This window comes from Rhinolophus sinicus, chromosome 14 (genome assembly GCF_057876585.1).
Source record: "Rhinolophus sinicus isolate RSI-liver-muscle chromosome 14, RSI-T2T, whole genome shotgun sequence".
Classification (NCBI taxonomy): domain Eukaryota; kingdom Metazoa; phylum Chordata; class Mammalia; order Chiroptera; family Rhinolophidae; genus Rhinolophus; species Rhinolophus sinicus.
The window spans coordinates 176,368,459-176,390,623 of record NC_142514.1 but is presented as its reverse complement, the minus strand read 5'-3'; the positions used below and the strand labels follow the sequence as shown (position 1 = coordinate 176,390,623).

The window sequence follows — 22,165 nt, the reverse complement described above, 5'->3', positions numbered from 1 at the left end:
TGATTACCAAATACTGAAGAGAATGCAGACCAGAATTACTAGAATAATTTTCATTATTATTAGTGTGTGATATGCTCATTGTTTCTAAAACTAATACAAAAATCTTTTAAACCAATCATATTTTTTGAGAACCATAAAAATAGTGATCATTTTGTGTGTTCATGTGAATACTTATAATAATAGAAAAGGCTTAGTCCTATATATAACAGCCTTGTGTCTCTAACGCTGACATTTGTTCATATTATTATGAAGACATAATGAGATATCATTTTATCCAAATCTTTTCCTTGATACAAGGTAAGTAATGGTCAGAGAAATTAAAGAGCTCGCAGAAGGTGACAAACTCCTGAGTGACATCAAGATTTAGATCCCCAAGTTTCTCAGCTGCCTATACCAGATATCTTTTTCAGTATTGCCATAAAGATCAATGTCTCTTTAAAGAGTGACACAGGACCACGTAGTTTTCTAAGTATAAAAAGATAATTTCAGAAATAAATTATGTTCTTCTTTGCAGATATTTTGTGGCTGTTGGGGGAGTTATACATGCATCTATCATTTTCTCAGAAGTTTAGACAATAAAGTAGAAAAATGGATAAAGGAAATTGCTCCTCCTTGACTGAATTCATTTTCGTGGGAATTACTAATGACCCTGGGATGAAAGTGGCCCTATTTACCATGTTTCTGGTTGTTTATGCCATCAGTCTTCTGGCCAATCTTGGAATGATCATTCTAATTAGAGTGGATTCCCAGCTGCACACGCCAATGTACTACTTCCTCAGCCACCTCTCCTTCATTGACCTCTGCTATTCCACAGCCATTGGGCCTAAGATGCTGGTGGACCTATTTGCCAAGAGGAAATCAATCTCCTTCTCTGGCTGTGCTCTGCAATTTTTTATTCTCTGTGCCTTTATAGACTTTGAGTGTCTGCTGCTGGCAGTGATGGCCTTTGATCGGTACAAAGCCATCAGCAACCCATTGCTCTATGTGGTCAACATGTCCAGCAGGAAGTGCTCCCTGCTCATGGCTGGGGTTTACATGATGGGGGTGGCAGATGCTTTGGTCCACACGACATTAGCATTCCGCTTATGTTTCTGTGGGTCAAATGAGATTAACCATTTCTACTGCGATGTCCTGCCTCTCCTTTTGCTGTCTTGCTCAGACACTGAGGTCAATGAACTGGTGATATTCACCATTTTTGGCTTCATTGAACTGAGCTCCATTTCAGGAGTTCTTGTGTCTTATTGTTACATTATTGTATCAGTTTTGAAGATCCACTCTGCTGAGGGGCGGTTCAAAGCTTTCTCCACCTGCACCTCCCACTTAACTACTGTGGCAATTTTCCAGGGAACTCTGCTTTTCATGTATTTCAGGCCAAGTTCTGCCTACTCCCTAGATCAAGACAAAATGACCTCATTGTTCTACACCCTTGTGATTCCCATGTTAAACCCTCTGATCTATAGCCTACGGAACAAGGACGTGAAAGAGGCTCTGGAAAAACTGAAAACTAAAAGGTGCTTTTAAATATTTAAATGCACACACACACTGATATGCATACGCAGTGTTTGTTGTTTTTGTAAAATTATATTGCATGATACAAGAGAAACAAAGTTGTCTCAAATATTTTATTTTAATAAATGAGCATTTGTTCTAAAGTTCAATGTTAAGAAATGTTGCTGTTCCTCCAAACATGTCATGTTTCATTATGTGTCAAAAGTTTCTATATGGCACTTCCTCTTTGTGGATCACTTTCCTGGCTTTTCTAATTTTGCTTAATTTTCATTTGTTCATTCTTTCATTCAAACATTATTGTGTTTACACTAAGATTCATCACATGTTTACTGAGAGATCTTTGAGCACTTAGGTCTTTTATATTTTATTTTACATCCGGTAGCTTCTACATGGACAAATTCTATAATCTAGTGCTAATAATAGACATTAATGAACTAAGCAGTCAAATAATTCATAATAAGCTTCAAAATCATCTTGAAGTAAAAAGGAATAGTGGCTACGAATTCATAGCAAATATCTAAATCTAGTGTGAGAGAAAGGTTTCTTTCGCTAGAGATACAGAGCCTCAGCTCCAAGAAGATAGTTTGGGAGAGGAAAGGATAACAGGCAGAGAGGATCTCACAGTCACAGAGGACTTGAGCTGGACAAGTCCATGCCCTTTCAGAATGAAGAAGCCACGGTTGCCACAACATGGAAGAATCTTGAGGACATGATGCTAATTGAACTAAGTCAGAGAGAGACAAGTACTGTATAATCTCACATATACGTGGAATCTAAAAAAAATCAAACTCACACAAACGGAACAGATTTGTGGTTGCTGGAAATGGGGGATGAGGAGCGAGGGGAAAGTGGGTGAACATAGTGAAAAGGCACAAACTTCCATTTAGAAAATAAATAAGTCCTGGGGATGTAATACACAACATGGTGACCATATTAAAAAAAAAAAAAAAAAAAAAAAAAAAAAAAAAAAAAAAAAAAAGCCCAGGTCATTTGCAAAAGGTGAAGAAATTCACAGATTCAGCCTGAAATGAGGAGAACAAGGAAGTAAGTTTATTCAAGCAGAAAGATGCTGGCACAGAAGTTGCCGGGACAGACAACTGCACCCAACTTTAGGTTCGCTTTTTCTTATATAGGAAAGGATAGGTAAATTTCCTTACAGCAGATGTGACATATAGGCTGAGGTCATTTGATTGACATATGTTAGTTAGATAACTAGTCACTTTCTGCACAGGCTCTTACCCAGAATGCATACAGAAAAACCTCTGGTGGGGCCAAACCTTGATGTTCATTTTATTTTAATTGTATTATAAGGAGGCTAGAGTTCATGCAATGGACAGATTTTAACAGTTTGCACACGTGTGAGGAACCAGTTAATACCAGTTGGGTCTTATCTCCTCTTTTTAGGAGGGTTTGGACATCTTTATTTCTAGGGGATAAGCTGGGCGGTTCCTGGGGAGGAAATGCAGGTCTGGGCAGTCCCCATTCAGGTTCATTTTTATTAACCCTTTTTTGCCTCATCACCACAGTCTATACTCTAGCACACTTGTCTTCTCTAAGCTCTTTAAATTCTGTAGAAATGACATAGTCCTGTCTACCTCATAGCCTCTAAAATAGCTGACCCGTCTGCCTAGAATGCTTTCCCTATCTACTTGCATTAATGAACTAAGCTCTCAATTAACTCATACTCGTGTTTTAGAATTTAGATAATTGTCTACTTATCCAGGAAGCACATTGTAACTTTTTTCACTACATTTGAACAATGTGTTTTGGATATATAATGTCCAGCCTTAATATTCTAGCATAATTATAGTTTAATAAACTATAATTTGAATTATTATTTTTAAAATAGTTTAATAAAAATAACTTGAATTATTATTTATTAATATTTGTCATTTCCATTGAATGATAAGATTCATTAGTATAAAAACTACTGGATTCACCATGAAATACAAAGCGTATAGAAGTGTCTCTAGACAATTACATTCTAGAGACACTTAGGAATCCCTAAGTGTCTCTAGACAATTACATTCATGCACAAATTAAAGATTGACGAAACAAAAATTTGGTCAATAAAATTCCAAGCTTTTCCACAAATAGGGAGTGCCCCGTATACATTTAAGACATAAAATGAAGCATGGAGTATTTAGTGAATGACTCATTTTGGAATGGTTGGACACCTTGTACAAAATAATCTTGTACAAAAATAATCAATGTAGCATTATTTGGGATTTCACAAAACCTTGTACAAAAATAATCAATGTAGCATTATTTGGGATTTCACAAAAAATATATAGTATGATTGTTCTTTGGGATACTACACAGCAAAGAGAAGGAAAAAAACTATCATCGCATGCAACAGCATGGAGGAATCTCATACACACAATACTGAATGAAAGAATCCAGACAAAAAAGGATAAAACCTGAATTATTTTACTTCTGCATACTTTATAAAATTTTACTTCTCTATACTTTATAAAAACATACAGAAGTATGTATCATATCAGGGCCCACAGACAGTCTCTGAAAGCCTTATTCTTTTCTGAGTTTTGGTCATGGTGTAAATGCAGGGACACTTAATTTTCAAAACTTTGCCTTCTTTTAAAAATACATACAACTTGAAAAGGTTTACTAAAAGCAAAGACTATTTACTATCAGATTGCGGACAACTACAGAATTTCATTATTAACTTTAGGTGTCCAGGAGTCTTGTACAAAATACATTTTCAAGACAGTCTTATAAAATTAGTAAAGCCTACAACTTTCATAGAATATTTCATTAAATGATTCTCTTTTGTTCCCAGAAGGTACAACTTTGCTTATATATCAGAGGTGTGTTAGCAAGCCACAGTTCCTATTACTTGTTTTCTTTAGTAAGGGACACTTACTAAACCAGGTTTTTCCTGGTAGCACTGTCACACACTGAACTTATACTATAGTGGTCCAGGCCTCAGGGCCAGACAACCACTTTCTGGAAGAAGGAGTTTGTAAGTAGGCAGTTGCTTACACAGTATTATGTTTAGGGGCACCAGTAATGTTAGGAAAACCATGTAGATACAGAATTTTTTTTTTCTCACTTGTTTGTCTCTTATGTCTTAAATTCTATCTCAAATCTTCTCCCTCACCCCATAGATAAAGAAAGCCATTCTATTAAAACACAAACTCTTTGGGAAGGAATTTAGACTATCCAATTGTCAGCAATATATTGTTATCCATGCTCTGTGTTTAATGGGGATTGGGAGTTATTCTACAGGTCTGGAGGGGCTTCCATGTTTATGGAGACAGTCGAGACCCTGCCTTATGGGAGTGTCGCTGGGGAAACTGGCATCTGTGGGGACAGAGAGCACCTGAGGGAAAAGGAGTATGGAAAGGAATGAGGTGACAAGGCTGCTCCTCCTCCAAATATGAACCAGAGAGAGAGAGACAATAGCAGTAAGGCTCTTAGGTACCACAAATACAGCATTTTCTTGAATTTACACGGTGGAAAATTACTTAGGTGGCTTTTGAAATCACCTAACAATATTTTTAAAAGTCTGTAATTCTTTCTTAATCGCCCAGCCTGGAGGATGTAACACATGATAAAGCATACTATTATTCCTGTCACATATTCCCGAGAGACCAAGTGCTCCCCACCAAGGGACAGACTTGGAGATGGTTACATCATCCAGGTCCATCAGCAGACAGCGCTGAGCCTTCCTGTGTTACACTGGATACAACGAACAGTCAGTGTTCTGGAATAGGTACAGACACTGGTTGGTTTTTTATTTATATTTTAGATTTCTTCAGTTTTTTATCTTTATGGAGCTGAAAGCAGGTTCTAAAACCAAGGGAGGGTATGAAATAGTACACAAATTGTATTTTAAGTACAAATACATAAATGGCAGGGACTACCAAAAAATGCCAGTATAGATTGTACAGGTGGTAAGATATTTTTGTTTTTAGTATCTTACCTGAACTTCGATATTTTTAAATATAAATATATTTAGAGAAAGCAATTTTTTAATGATGCACCTACAGGGGCAGATACCTAAGTGAGTTTATGTCAAGAATTAGGAGAACTGCACACGATCTCTACGTCATCTTTCAGATTTTCTTTTTCTGTTCTTTGTCCACCTTCAACGCCACTTTTCTTACATTCTCACAGAACAGAGGAGGTCATGTATGACGTTATATATAACATGACTGATGGGGTAAAATATTAACAGTGGGACATAGAATTCATTTGGCCTCCCCAGGACCAATTCTGTAAAAGCAAAAAGAGGCAGATTTCAGAGCTATTCAAGGGAAATAGGGTTCAAAGAAAACAATAAGCAATATTTTAATTTCTAGGGAATTGGGATGGGGGCACAGTTCAGACATGACTCTCTATGAGGTTATGGGTCTGGACATATGAGGACTTTTATCATGTGTCTTATACGTCTCTTCTGTCAGTGAATAGACCATGTGGATTCTAGTTGATTGCAGGAAAGCACATAGAAGTACATAAACCCTTTCTTACCTCTCTGTCACCTGTGCTACAGGCATGCCTATGGTCAGGTCCCTAATATTCTTCATAATGTCCCCTCACCTCACCCCAGTGAGGTCATGTACAGAGTAACCCCTCTACCTGTGTCAACTTAACTTGCCTCCTGAGGCTCCATTTCTTTAAGAATGGGTTTAATACACTTGCTCAGCCAGAATGGAGTGTTAGTGGGTTAAAGTGGGTTTGTTTGTATCTTTGCTATGTACTAGTAGCACCCCATAAATGTTTCATCATAACACTTAGAAGAGTATAAGTAGTAAATGAGTAAATAAGAATTAAAAACACAAAAAAACAAGAAACTCCTGCCCTAACTCAAATTTCCAGAAATGCAGATCCTTTCCTGCCTGGTTCACCAGTGTTTCTACATTGCTATCTACAATGTTCAGCTCCAGGATGCCATTCATAAACATTTATTGAATGAATGAAAAATTCAAATTATTGCAAAATTGATGCAATAGCCTTTGTAAATTTACCAAAAACAAACAAACAAACAAAAAAAAAAAACCTCCCTTAATTTTATTATTTTATTTTATTTTACTCTATTAGGTTGTTGCAAAAGTAATTGCAGTATTCACAATTTTTTTTAACCTTTTAAACCGCAATTACTTTTGCACCAACCTAATAGTAAGTTCATCTTAGACAAAATCATATGTGCTTCTTGTCTTTTGGCCTAGGCTGAATAAGTATCAGGGACAGGGATCATTTGATGTAGAGAACTCCTCAGATCCTCTATTTCTACCAGTCTGCCCAGCTTTATCAAGCTATCCCCAGGATCATATTACACTTCACAGTCTTCATATCAGCCTGTGGATTTCCCTTCTTGCCCTCACTGTGGAGAACAGACATGGTACTATTGACAACAGCACAGAAACTGCATCAATGGAAGTTGGCTTAATGTACCAGAACCTTCTCGAATTTCACTCTAAAAGAATACTACATCTTGATGTGTTCGTAGCTCCCTACTAGTTAAAATTAAAATAAAAAGAATTGCCCAACTGATAACAGTTTAAATTGTCAAGGAATAGCTATTAACACAATATATTCAATGGAAACATAAGAAAATGGAAAAATAAGAAATAGTATTTACATTGGTATCCTATTTGCAATGATTTATATTCACTCTCTGTGTATCTGTAGAATAAACTGGAATTGTATTCCAAACACAATTTTAGTAATAGTCATTGCTGAGCAGCTGTATGTTAAGTAACCCTTACTTTATTCCAATAACTTAGTTAAGCTAATTGCTTAGGTCATTCTCACTGTAATCAATTAATAATTAATCCAGTGATGAAAAATATACCACAATTTCAGTTTCTGAAGAGTGTTTATTTTATTTCAGTTGTTGCCAAGAAAGGAACACCGAGGCACTCTTAGATGGTTCCAGGAGGGCTGAGTATTGGGTTACACAAGGTTTTTCATTCAAGCTTTCTTCCCTAATTTTATATATCCCTTTAGTGAATAAAAGGTGCTGAATGTTAAATACTTCCAAGTATCACAAGATTACATAAAAAACATTGGCCAGAGTCTTATCTCACCATTGATCTGTTGGAAAAAACCCGTCTTGTAAAGATAGATTAATTGCAGTAAATGGAACTGTCACCTAGATTCATAACCCAACATACGTTTCATGATCAGAAGGCTTTCCTCACTTTCGTCCTCTCTCTCACTACTCAACCTCACCTGTGGGTTTAGTACTTTCTTTACACTTTCCAGCCATACCTTCTATAGGGGAATTACCCAGAAGCCAATCACAATATCAACCCACCATTCATGTTTTCCAGTTCCCATCTCTGGCTCACAGAGCATAGCCTCTTTAAGTAATTGTATATAATGAGTCAGAGTTATAGGTCCATTCCTTCAATATAATTTGTTATTTCTGCTCAGGCATTGATATCCCAAAATATAAGTACAACCAGGGATGACAATTAGGGTCTATGTATAATGATTCAAGCAAAAAGCTCTATACTGCTGAAAATCTGGTTAGCAGAATTTGTTAAATGAAAACTGTAATATTATCACTATATCAATAAATGTGTGGTTCCTCTTAAGATGTAGCAAATTTATCCTAGCTTGAAATCTTGTATAGAAACAAGCTATGAACAAGAGAAGGAAGTACAACAAAACTGTGTCTGACACTCTTTTCTCAACTCATTATAATTGTGACCTTGAACAAAATACTTTTTCTTCTTGGGCCACAGTTCGCATTCTGTCAAAAGAGGGCTTAATCTTGGCACTCTTCATTGTACATCTGGTTACCATCTTCTGTATCTATATTGATATGAACTATCAATGCATACATCCATTTCTATTTGGGGTGATTGAAAACGGCAGATGGTTGGGAATACATTCATACCGATAGAATACATTACATGTGTAGGCCAATCTGACCTGAAATAAAAGTGGCAGTGATGACGGATAGATAGGTAGCATGGCTAAATGCTTTCTACTACCATCCAGTTGGACCCATTTAACTGGATCTCTATTCTGCATTTTTCCATTTAGAAACACTTCATAAAAGTGGCTATCCAACTTTATCAGTCATCAGTGAAATCATATTATCTACATATTGGCTAAAATTAAAATGAAAGACAACATGAAGTATCCGTGATGATTTAACAACCAGAGGACTCACACAACGACAGTGTGTTATGGAAGTGTGAACGAGCATTCTTCATAGAAAACTGTAGAATGACATCAACTAAATCTAAGTTTAATACACACATGCAGACCCACAGACATTTTCAACTCCAGGTTTTATATGCAGGATAAATTAGTGTATAACTCTACTAAAAGAAATGTACAAGAAGGTACACATTAACATTATTGTCAATGGAAAGGGGAAAACAAGTCAACTGCTTATCTATATTAAAGTAGACAAATAAATAATAAGATATTTGTACAAAAGAATGCTATGTAACAGTAAGAATGAATGTACTGCAACTGTATGCCACAGCATAGATTATTGCACAAGTAAGTTACTGACAGTACATGCCTTAGGAGTCTAGTTATATACTGTTCAAAAAATATGAAAGTAATCTACTGTGATAAAAGCCAAGAATGTAATTATTCTTTGGGGGTAAGAAACTAGTGACTTAATAGGAGGAAGCAGAAGGCTTTGTTGACTCTGGTGACGTTCTGTTTCTTTGCCTGGGTCCTGGTTACAGTGGTACTTTTTAAAAACATATCTAGTGTACCTTACAATTTAAGTATTCTCTACAATACATTGCATATCAAAATAAGTGTTCCAAAGCAAGTCTATACACTATTAGATTATAAGAAACTTCAGAATTTTGTTATAAATATTTATCTCCAGTCATACCTTATTTACAATAAAGTTCACCATATTTTTTGTAAAATAAAGGAACAACTTTCATAGAACATTCAGTGATAAATTATCTGTTATAAATAATTACTGATTTGTTTTTTATTAATCAAAAATGTCTTTTTCAACCCATGAGCACTTTTGATATTGTTTCCAGGAACAAGGAGACTTAATGGACCTGGTTTTCCTTAGTACCATTATCAAGCAATGAATTAATTCAAAATGACCCAACTCAGAGTCACACAACTATTTGATGAAGAATTTATAAGTAGTCACCCCAATAAATTTAATAAAATAAAATTTTTTAAAAAAAAGGAAAAAAAAAAAAGAATTTATAAGTAGACAGTTGCCTAACCATATTTAGAGGCACCAGGGAAGCCTTTTAGATATAGATTTTTTTCTTCATCCTCCATTTTAAATTTTAACTAAGTTATTTCCTGTGATTTAAGAAAGATAATTGAATTAAATATAGATTCATTTGGAAGGGTAATTATCCAAGTTTTAATAATAATATAGCCAGTAAGGCTCAGGTTTTAACTGAATTAGTCTGAGGAACATTAGACTACGGGTTGGATGGGCAGTCATGTGTAGGAAGATGAAGGTAGGTCCCAAATGAACAGCGCAACCTGAAGAGATCTGTCATCCCTGGACACAGAGAAGCACCCGATTGGAAGATGAGTTTGGAAAGGAATCAGAGTAAGTGACCAAAGACCAATCCCATTCCTTTTATATGCTACTGGGAAGCAGATAATGGTTGTAACGCTTTTGGGTAAAACAAATGCATTGGTGTCTTCAGTTTAAAGGTGCCAAATTATTACAATTACTTAGTTTGAGTTGGCCTCCAAAACATCTTTTATAGTAGCAAATGTAGTATATTTGTATCAGCATCATCACACAAATAATGACAATAAAATATGCAAAAGTGTTGTGATATATCACTAAGGAGACATTTATCCCAAAGCAAGAAAACTTTATTTTCATGACTTGAACCTAAGGTGTAGTCCAGCTTTATAGGAACCATGAATAAAGACTATGTCCCAGCCTAGTTCCAGAGAGGTTTCAGAAGAAGCCTTGACCTGAAGTATTTGTGTATATACGGCTGGCTTATGCCTATCACTTCACAAATTTCTTTTCATATACACAAAATTTGCGTTTACATGTTTTGTGGTAAATAAGTAAAGTGTAATAAGGCAGAATGCACAACAGGAATACATGATTGTATGCTACAATCACAAGTATATAAAAATCAGTTGCATTTCCATATACTAACAATAATATATCAGAAAGAGAAACAATAAACAATAAACATTCCCATTTACGATAGCATCAAGGGGAATAAAACACTTGGGAATAAATTTAACCAAGGAGGTGAAAGAAACGTACACTGAAAACTATAAGATGCTGATGAAAGAAACAGAAGGACACAACTAAATGGGAAGAAATCCCAAGCTCATGCATCAAAAATAATATTCTTAGTTTGAAATCAGGAAATGTGATGCCCCCAGTTATGTTCCACTTTCTCAAGACTTCATTGGGTATTACAGGTCCTTTGTGGTTCCCTACAAATTTTAGATGGTTTTCCTATTTCTCTGTTAAACGCCATTGGAAGTTTGATAGGGATTGCAATGAATCTATAGATTGTTTTAGGTAGTATGGATATTTTAACAATATTTGGAGAGGACACAAAATTACATTTCAGTCCTCCTCAACTTTGTAAAAATTGCAGTAAATACAAGCAAACTAAATTATTTATAAATAAAGAGAAACTTGGTATTTCTTAAATCCTCTTCCATGCACATATGCATGTATGTTCTACATTAGTTGAAACAGTCCTCCAAATCCTCTATATTTCGACCATTGTCCATCACCCACCAGCCTATCTACTTAAATATTTAAGAACAAATATTAAATTAGACATTAATTGTGTTAGTCTGGTACTAGGGCTGCAGAATATATAGAAATTAGCCAAACACTGCTATTATTTCTAAGGAACTTACAATGTACTAAAAGACACAAAGCTGAATAAAATAAGAAAATTTCTTGCTTTTGCAAGAAAAAGTATATTAAATATAGTGGATGTTATAGTCATAAAATAACTGAAATCCAGTTGGGTGACATTTATTGGAGAAATGGAATCACACATGCTTAATTAAAATAAAGAATATTTAAACATTGGAGAATTGTCATACTCTCAGTGGGAAGGTGATGGAGTTTGTTTCAGAAATGAAGGAAATAGGATAAACATAATTAAGGATAATAATAATCAACAAATAAAATAATTATTTTATTTAATAAATGAATTCAATAAATTTACTATGATAAATAAGAATTGAGATTAAATAAATCAACAGAGTACATTTGAGTTTCTGTAGCTGTCTGATTTGCCTAGAGGAAGGTGGAATAGACTCAGGGTGCAATGAATCACACTATAAAAATCATTTTACCTGATGTTGATCAATTTGGTGTGTGAAAAATTAAAAGTTGTTCCTTTGCTAAAGTTGTTGCCATGTTCTCTGGGGAAAATACAGAACTAGAAATCTAATTAGTTGTGTGTTTGCATAATACAGAAGTGGGGAAGCAGAGGCTTTAGGGATTTAAGTCCCAAATGTCACTCAGTAAAAGTAACACACAATCAGCTTATGTTGTTCAGCTACCAGAGCCCATCACAGAAAGACGTGCTCATCACAGGTAGGTTTCTGAGTTGCCAAATATAATGAAATCAGAACACTGCACACATTCAAATTTTTCATGTATCAACAGACACATAATATAATGCATACATAGAAACAAGACAGAATCCTATATATCTCAAGAACATTTATTGTTCCTGTATCTACTTTCATTTCAATGGAGAAGACAGTTTAAAATGAAAAGATATGCAAGTTGGCGTTATGTAGTCTATTGTTTTCACCTCTTTTATCAGGTCTCTCTCTGGAAAAAGGATAAAAGGATTTGTCATTCAGCAAAGGTCAGTGATACAAATGGGTTATAAACGTGGCCTCAAACCAGTGAAGATGAGTCATAGAACAGGTCTATAAAATGTGTTCCGTGTTTTAGTAAACGCTAAAGTTGTCATACACCAAAACAGTATCATAAAAATTTTCACTTTTTAACTTATATGAAATACCATTGTCAGTGACAAAATCAATGTTTTGCTTTAGCAAAAACATATGAAATTATCATGTTGGATATCTATTTGCATTAAGGCTCAAGGACTGTCGCTGAAATGCTTGTTATGTCGTTATTGTCCAGGGTGTTAGTGCAGGGATGCTTTCATTCTGAAAATGCACATGCTTTTTTAAAAAATGAGAAATATATATCTGTGACTTCAAAAGAGATATATATATATATATTATATATATTATATATATTATATATTATATATATGTTATATATATATAATATATACATGTATATATTACGCCCCCCCATACACACATCTATATATAAAGGTTTAAAAGGTTTTCTACAAAGATTATTTACTATTGGATTGTAAATAATTTCAGGATTTCATTAATTTTTAGATCGCTAGCAGTTTATTTTACATGTCTTCAAAATATGTTTGTAAAATTAATAAAGCATACAACATAAACAGATTTTAAATTAAATGGCTATCTTTTATTTTGCTAAAATATTATGTTTCTTATAGAACAGGGATATTTTTAGCAACCCATAAGTCCTACTTTTCTTGTTTCTGGTGACAGGGACACTTACTAAACCAGGTTATTTTTGGTGGCTTCGGCATGTGTGATAATGGTCCAGGCCTTGGGGCAGACACCATTTTCCGGAAGAAGGAGTTTATAAGAAGGCAGTTGCTCACTTAGTACTATGCTATGAATGCCAGTGATACCAGAAAAGCCACGTAGTCACAGATTCATTAATTTACATAATTGAAGTACATGTACATGGATAGCAGGGATTGCAATAAAGTATAAAGATGGATTGTGTCGGTGGTTAGATATTTTTTATTGTTGTAAACTTCTAACCTATTCTTTTATGTATTTTAAATATATGCATTCATTTTTAGAAGAAAACATGTTTTTTGATGATAGGAACAGATATTTAGGCCAAGGGTTTGAAAACCTGCACATTTATCACTAGATTATTATTCACATATTCTCTGTTTTTCACCTATTTTCAACTTCATTTTCCTTATGTTCCCACAGAACCATATGATATCATGTTTCTCGAAAATAAGACCAGGTCTCATATTAATTTTTCCTCCAAAAGAGGCATTAGGGCATATTTTCAAGGGATGTCTTAATTTTCATGTACCACAATCTCCATTTATTCAAATACAGTCATGTCATCTTCTTCTGGAACATTGTCATAAAGTACTAAATGTGTCCATCTGCCTGACGACCGTAACTGGGGCTTATTTTTGCATAGTTCTTATTTTCGGGGAAACATGGTATTATGGTTGGGTAAAATGTAGCAGTGGGACCTAGAATTCCATTGGCCCCCAAGGACCACCAACACCACTGAAGGGAGGCAGGATTCACTGGTATTCAAGTGAAATAGGGATCAGTGAAAACAATAAAGTTATGTGACAATTTCTAGGGACTTGGGATGGTGTCAGAGTTTAGACATGAATCTTTCTAAAGTAATGAGACTGTGGACCATGAGTACTTTTAAATGTGTCTTACAGAGCAGATCTTTTGGAGAATAGACCATGTGGATTCCAGTAGATTAGAGTTGAAGGACTCACGCAGTAACCCATACTCTCTTTGTCCCTCTCTGTCACTTGTGCTAATAGCATCCCTACAATCAGGTCTCAAACATTCTTCATAATCTGCCCTGAGCACAGCAGCTGCCAGAGGAGGCATGGTTAACCCTGTCATATTCCTGACTGCACTCTGGCTCATTGTTCATGGAGAATCTTCAAACCTCTGGCAACCGCCATCCTCTCTGCTTCAGTGGGTCCTGGATCAGACCCTGGTTTATTAAGGCAGAATAGGACCTGAGGGGCTAATAGGATAGTGGGGGATGTTATATCTAGGAAGCTGCAATAGCTCTACTTGCTCAACAATTTTGGATGATGAGGGAATAACAAAGAAGTATATTTATTACCTGCACCTCTCATAACTATGCTTCTCTATTACAAGATATAACAATGTTCCTACAACACTGTAAATAAAAACACTCTTGTCAGAACACGTGGGTTATCTGGACCAACTAATGATAAGAACGATTGCCTAGAAAACTGAGGACATCAATTTCTTAATATAAGATAGAAATAGCAAAAAGTATCGTAAGTACTACATAAGTTGGTGTGAAAATAGTATGATTGATTTTGGATGAAAGTTCACTACAAACTCTATACAGTGCTATACAAATGTAGGCATTGCTATTATCATTATCATTTCATCAATTTATACTAAATTGGATATATTTCTAAGAGAATCATTTTCTCTTAAGCAAACCTAGCAGTGTTTATCTCTTCTTCTAATGACTGGAAAATAGAAAGGACTAGCAGTTTACTATTAAGAGATTAATTTGACTTTACCCTCCACTTCCATCCCTTCCTTCACACGCAGGGATTCCCAGACCTGAGTGATGGCTGTTGAGAATTGCACTGGCTTCCCCGACTTCCTTCTCCTAGGACTTTCTGACAGACAGGATGTACAGCGGGGGCTCTTTGTGCTCTTTCTGCTGATTTATGGCATCACTGTGATCACCAATCTAGGGATGGTTTGGCTGATCAACATGGACCCCAGATTCCACACGCCCATGTATTATTTCCTGAGCAATCTGTCTTTCTGTGATGTCTGCTACTCCTCCACTGTCTCTCCCAAGATGCTGGCTGATTTCTTATCTGAGCAAAAGAGGATTCCATATAATTTATGTGCCATCCAGATGTTTCTTTTTGGTGCCTTTGCAGATGTGGAGTGTCTCCTGTTGGCTGTCATGGCCTATGACCGTTATGTAGCCATTTGCAATCCACTTCTTTATACAGTTACCATGTCCAGGAGCATCTGTACCCAGCTAGTAGCCATTGCCTACCTTGTGGGCTTGGTGGATTCAGCAATCCACACCTGTTGCACATTTCGATTGTTATTCTGCAATTCTAATATCATCAATCACTTTTTCTGTGACATCCCACCCTTACTAGCCCTCTCGTCCTCAGATACATCCATCAATGAGATGGTGATGTTCACTTTCATTGGCTGTGTCGTGGGGTCCAGTGTTACCACTATCTGCCTCTCCTACTGCTACATCATAACTACCATCCTTAGAATGAACTCAGCAGAGGGGAGACGCAAAACCTTCTCTACCTGTGCCTCCCACTTAACTGCTGTGGCTATATTTCATGGGACACTCTTGTTCATGTACTTTCGACCCAGTTCAAGTTACTCCATGGACACAGACAAAATAGCCTCTGTTTTCTACACAGTTGTCATCCCCATGTTAAACCCACTGATTTACAACTTAAGGAATAAGGATGTGAAAGGTGCCCTGAAAAAAGCAACTGGCACTAAATTACGTTCTGGGTGAACCAGTGTTTTCACCCCAAAGTATTTATTGAAAGATTCTCAGAGGTAAAGTTCAGGTACTGTGACATACATTCCTATAGTCTTACCAGTACAATCTTCTGGATATTTTCTGTTCCTTATGTTTGTGCCTAAATGGAGTATAAGCAGCAATAATTACAGACCTTAGTTTTCTCTCCAAACTAAGTTAAATAAGAATAGGTCCACTTTGCTCTTTTGCAAGAAGGCTCTTTTTATACCTTTCTTTTCTGTTTATGAGTATGTCCCAGTGAGGTATCATGGAAATGGCAATCACACCCATGTCAATTTAACTTAGCGTCCTTAAGATTCCTTTAAACACGCATACATATAATAGGTTTAATAAACTTGCACAGTGAGAGGGGAGTGTTAGTGGTTAAGTTAGGTTTGTTTGTCTCCTTCCTATGTACTATATAGTTTCACCCTACAAATATCCCATCATAACACTTAGAAGTATATAGTTAGTAAATAAATAAATAGGAATATATTGAAAATCGCCTGTCACAACTCAAACTTCCATGAAGACACATCCCTTCTCTGTGTTGTTCACCATCATTTCTGCTTTGCTGTTTCCAAGGTTCAGCTCCAGAATGTCATTCTTAAATGTTTGTTTAATAAAGTAGTGAGTGTAACCTGAAATAGGATGCAAAAAGGAACTCTCTTCATTAATTCTACTCTAGTATGTTCATCTTAGATGAGATCTATCAGCGCGTCTTTCTTCTGTCCTCGGCTGTGACAACAATCAGGGGAAAGAATTGTCTGATGTAAAAGTCTTCTAGGATCCTCTTTTCCCCATCATTATTGCCCAGTTACATCAGCAGACATCGCCAGGATGACAAGCTCTAGATTTACATTACACCGCCCAGTGCACACCAACCTGTGAATTTCCCTTCTTGCCCTCACTCTGGAGAACGCATGTAGTGCTCTTGACAATTGTAAAGAAACGGCATAAATGGAACTTGGGGATAAAGTACCTGGACATTTTCCAAAGGCCAGTGGAACAGAGGACTGGATCTCCTTTGGTGTGTTCATAGCATCATATGTACTAGTTAAAATTAAAATAAACTTAAAAAGCTGAAATGATGGAACATTACTCAGCCACAAGAAAAGATGAAATACTGTCATTGGTGACAACATGAATGGATCTTGACATTAGCATGTTAAGCAAAATAAGTCAACAGACAAAGTCAGGAACCATATGATTTCACTCATATATGGGATATAAAACTGAAAACAACAAGTGAACAAGACAAACAAAAACTCATAGACACAGACAACATTAAATGTTTACCAGAGGGTAAGGGGGAGGAGGTGGTAGAAGAGCATAAAGGGGATCAAATATATGGTAATGGAAGGAGAACTGACTCTGGGTGGTGAATTCGCAATGCAATACATAGATGATGTATTATAGAATTGTACACTTGAGACCTATAATGTTATTAACCAATGTCACCCCAATAAATTTAATGAGTTAATTAATTAACTAAATTTTTAAAAAGCTGAAATGAAATTCATACAGTTTAAGTTAAAAGGAAGATATGTTATGTTAATAGTGTTTTCAATAGGGAAAAAAAAACAAAGAACAAGATAGTATTTACATTATCGTTTCATTTGTAATGCTCTATATTGGCTCTCTGTGTATCTGTATCTATGAAATAAACTAGAACTAAAATTTCTAAATAGAATTTTAATGGTGGTCATTGCTGAGTAGATAGATGTTAGGTAATCCTATGAAGCATTCCAAAAACTCAATTTATTGCATATGCTGTTTGCACTGCCTCAATTAGGAATTTATCCAGTTATAAAAACATGACACAGTTTCTGGTTCACAAGAGTATTCATTTTGTTTTAGGCTATTTCCAAGAAAGGACATGGAGACACTCTTTTCTGATTTCAGGGGGACAGAGTAATGGGTTACACGAGGTATTGTATTTAAATCCTCTTCCTTAATTTTATATATTCCTGTAGTGTATGAAATGAAGTATTCTGTACTTCAAAACATCATAAGAATAAAATAACACATTAAAAACATGCAATTTCCAGCATGTTACTAGTCTAGCATTACTGTTTGAAAAGAGTTTTAAGACAAATCAAAATATTGCATTATTTCTTAAATATTTTCTAAAGATTTTGATATAATAGCCTTACATATGGTTAGGATAACAGGCGGTTTTTCCTTCCTTTCGGTTTTTGTTTTTGTTTTTGTTTTTGTTTTACTTACATTCATTTTAAGAAAATGATAACAATGGGAGAAGGTTAAAGATAAAAAGTAGATTTTGAAGTAAAACTGATCTGAGTTCATGTCTGTATAATATCACTTCCTTATCAGCTCTGTGACCTTATCCAACACACTCCCTACCCGGGACTGAACTGGTGCTGACAGAAAAGTTGGTATTGTTCATGGCTTCATGCCCTTTTTGTTGGTTGAGACTTCATTATCCACAGATTATTAGGGGAACATCCATATAAAACTGACTTTTCCAACAGTTAGAAGAACCAAAGCTCAAGAAACAAGACACTGTTGAAAAGCTGTCAAGCTCAGTTTCCAGGTTTCTTAAGAAAGAAACATTTGGCTTTCCTAAAGGCATGTTTAACATCTTTATTCCTTAGACTGTAAATTAGGGGGTTCAACATAGGTATAATCAATGTATAGAACACAGAGGTCACTTTGTCAATATCCAGTGAATGATCAGTGCTGGGGCACAAATAAATGAAGATGAGGGTACCATGGTAAATAGTGACCACGGTCAGATGGGAAGCACAAGTGGAAAACCCTTTTCTTCTTCCCTCGGCAGAACCTGTTTTAAGAATAGCTGCTATGATGCACACATAAGAGAGAAGAACTGTCAGAAGACAGATCACTTCCACCAAACTAGCAAAGACAACAAGAACAATGTCATGCTTGTAAGTGTCAGTGCAGGACAGAGAGAAGAGTGGGGAGATTTCACAAAAGAAATGCTTTATTTCTTTGGAGCAGAAAGACAGCTGGAAGGTATTAGTGGTGTGAATAACTGAACTCATGGGACCCCCCAAAAATGCTCCAACAACAAGTTGGCAGCAAATCCTCTTAGACATCATAGCGGTATAAAGCAGTGGGTCACAGATTGCTATATAGCGGTCGTAAGCCATGGCAGCCAAAAGGAAAGATTCCGTGTCAACCAAAGAGCAGAAAAAATATAACTGTGCAACACAGCCATTGTAAGAAATGGTCTTCTTATCGGAAACCAAGTCCACAAGTAACTTGGGGGCAATGACAGAAGGGTAGCATGCATCAATGAAAGACAAAATGCAGAGGAAAAAGTTCATTGTGTAACAAACTTATTTTTCTGTTCCATGTGAGAGCTTTGTTGTCTCCTTTCTTCTTTAAATCCCCTCCAATAATGCTGAGGTTTGTTTTAAGATTATCAAAAGTTAAATGTGCATTTTTTGTTGCTGCTGTGGCTTTTATTGGAAATACCCCGAGGATTTAAACTTGTTTGATTCTAGGCATGTTTTTCTCAAAACATAATTTTCCTATATGTAAAATATGTGACTATAAGAAAAGCATTTAAAATCCTACCAAGCTCTAATATCCTAGGATTAAGATAAGAACGCTATCTTTTTCATTTGCCTTCTTACTACACTGTTGTCAGCTTTAGTCCATTTTCACTGGAAAAAATAATTTTGAGACTTAAAGATAAAACAATATTGACCCATTGCAACATTTTTCGTAATCCATTTACGTAGGCCTTCTGTGCTCATAGAAGAAAGTCGTGCCTCCCTAAAAAGGTTGTGGTGCCCTGGGATAAGGCAGGACCTTTCATATTTTGCTTTGAGGCTTTGAGAATAGATTTCTAATCTCACAACAGATTCCAGGAACACATACTCTGTATCCAAATCCCAGTGGAAAAATTTATGTGAGCAATTAAACAGTTCTACTGAAGAGTTGATTAAACACAAAATGAAAGGATGTAATTTGTTCTTCTACATCTTGAAAACGTCTCCAAGAAAAGTATAGATTGGCCCTCAAAATTGTAAATTATTATATATAACATTGGATTGTGATATTGTCATCTAATTTGATTTAACAAGCTCAAAGCAACTTACTTAACCACTAACAGAATATTGAATATGTTAGGATGGAAGAATAAACGGGAAAGAAGCAAAAACATATCTACCTAGCTGTTGAGAATTAGATCTTGAAAGTCAACATGTAGATGGAAAACCAATTATATGAAGGGGGGCGGGGGGTGGGGAGTGGGAGATGAGGGTAAGGGGGATCGAATATATGGTGATGGAAGGAGAACTGACTCTGGGTGATGAACACACAATGGGATTTATAGATGATGTAATACAGAATTGTACACCTGAAATCTATGTAATTTTACTAACAATTGTCACCCCAATAAATTTAATAAAATAAAATTTAAAGAAAAAAAAAAAAAAGAAAACCAATTATAAACAAAGTTAATGACTCTAATATGTGTTATACGTGCATCATGTTGAAATGGAATTCTGGCCATCCAAGGGGAAATACATATGGACGCCTACAGTTTGCAAGTAAGAGAGTAACCAAAGTATGTATGTAAAATGAAACCACTTATAGAAATACAGAAGAAACTTTTATGTGCTTACTTTTCAGACATGTCCGAGGAGCACTCGGGTTTCCTCCATTATTCCCAGAAAACTGGGGGTGTTACTTATGAAGTAACATTGGGAAGAACATAGAGATCTGACATTTCACGTTTTTGTGAATCTAAATGTAATGCAGACTTCCTTTCTGCTAATAAGACAAAACAATCAGCCTTTAGATATAAAAAGCATGCCTATATCTTAGTAGGATATGGAGACCAATAGCTATCCCTGCTAAAGTAAGACTAACTGTGTCCCCAGTGCCCTAAAATAAAAGGTCTCTGGGACATTATAGATTCTGGAGAGATATGGAATCAGTAACTAGCTAAAAAGTGAGCAGCTGGGTATCTATCTGTAAAGGCTTCTTAAACACAGAGAAGTTCAATATCAAACATTCATCCGAGGAGACCAGAACTCAAGTATATTGATGCACTCTAGTTTCATGACTCCCAGCTCAGGACTTTGCTCTCTAGGAGAGATTTGACAATGTCTGGAGACATTTTTCCTTGTCACAAATGTGGGGAAGGGCAGTCCTAGCATCTACTGGGTAGAGGCCAGGCTAAACATCCCATAATGTAGAGGGCAAACCCCCACAGTACAGAATTGTCTGGCCAAAAATGTCACTAGTGTTAAGGCTGAGAAACCCTATTCTAATTAGAGGACCAAAAGTAAAATTTGTTCTCCTCCCATTTTAAAATGCAAACTTCTCATGGGTAATAAGGAAAATCTCACTCCATTGAAATCATCTGAAAACCAATCTAGAGTGATTTTTTTATTGTAAACACAACATAACTCCATTCTTTTAGTCATTATTTATTTAAATTACAGTAAAAGACACATTGCCATTAACCCCCCTCAAAATACTGCCCTTCACTTCGAACACACTTGTCCCATCATTCTTGCCACTTTCTGAAGCAGTTCTGGAAGTCTTCTGTCATGAGTGTCCTTAGTTGTGCTGTCGTGGCTGCCTTGATGTCCTGAATCATTTTGACTTTGGGCCAGAGTCACATGGTGCCAGATCCGGTGAATAAGGTGGATGAGGACACACTATAATGTTTTTATTTGACAGAAATTGCCATATACCAGAAGTGATGTGTGATGTGGAGCATTGTCATGTTGGAGGATGATTTATGGCACATTTTAAAACCTACTTTCTCTCAACCATAGCTCACACCTGACTGACTGCACTGAACAAGTTGAAATTTGTCACACACTGTTACAAAAGTTTGATGTACCACTTGCCATATTGAAGATCCCTGCCTTTCCATTGGATGGCACTGAGCAGCAGCATTCACCGTATTTTGTGATCACAACGGAAAGGCTCCATGTCACACATCGCTTCTGATACGGCAGTTTCTGTCGAATGAAAACATTACGGTGTGTCCTCATCCAACTTATTCACTGGATCTGGCACTGTGCGACTTCTGGCTCTTCCCTAACGTCGAAATGACCATGAAAGGTAAATGTTTTGAATCCATTCAGGACATCGAGGCAGCCACGACCGCACAACTAAAGACACTCACGACAGAGGACTTCCAGAACTATTTCAGAAAGTGGCAAGAACAATGGGATAAGTGTGTTCAAAGCAAGGGGGAGTATTATGAGGGGGATTAATGGCAATGTGCCTTTTACTGAATTAATTTTTTATAAATTTAAACATTCACTGTATTTTATGATCACAGTTCATATGTCCACT

At 36.0% G+C, this 22,165-nt stretch overlaps 3 protein-coding genes across 3 annotated transcripts; 2 read left to right on the top strand and 1 right to left on the bottom strand.

Moving 5' to 3' along the window:
• The first annotated feature begins 588 nt into the window (after positions 1-588).
• LOC148755919 (olfactory receptor 5W2-like) lies at positions 589-1,521 on the top strand. The gene has a single exon (XM_088789978.1). It carries the CDS (start codon positions 589-591, stop codon positions 1,519-1,521), a length of 933 nt encoding a protein of 310 aa, XP_088646104.1.
• A 13,384-nt stretch (positions 1,522-14,905) lies between these two features.
• LOC148755918 (olfactory receptor 5W2-like) lies at positions 14,906-15,844 on the top strand. The gene has a single exon (XM_088789977.1). It carries the CDS (start codon positions 14,906-14,908, stop codon positions 15,842-15,844), a length of 939 nt encoding a protein of 312 aa, XP_088646103.1.
• Positions 15,845-18,396: 2,552 nt separating this feature from the next.
• LOC148755917 (olfactory receptor 5I1-like) lies at positions 18,397-19,898 on the bottom strand (the record flags this gene model as incomplete). Its single annotated transcript, XM_088789892.1, has 2 exons — positions 18,397-19,160; positions 19,889-19,898. Coding segments are annotated over 2 exons (774 nt in total), but the record flags the coding sequence as incomplete, so codon positions are not given.
• Between the last annotated feature and the right edge of the window lie 2,267 nt (positions 19,899-22,165).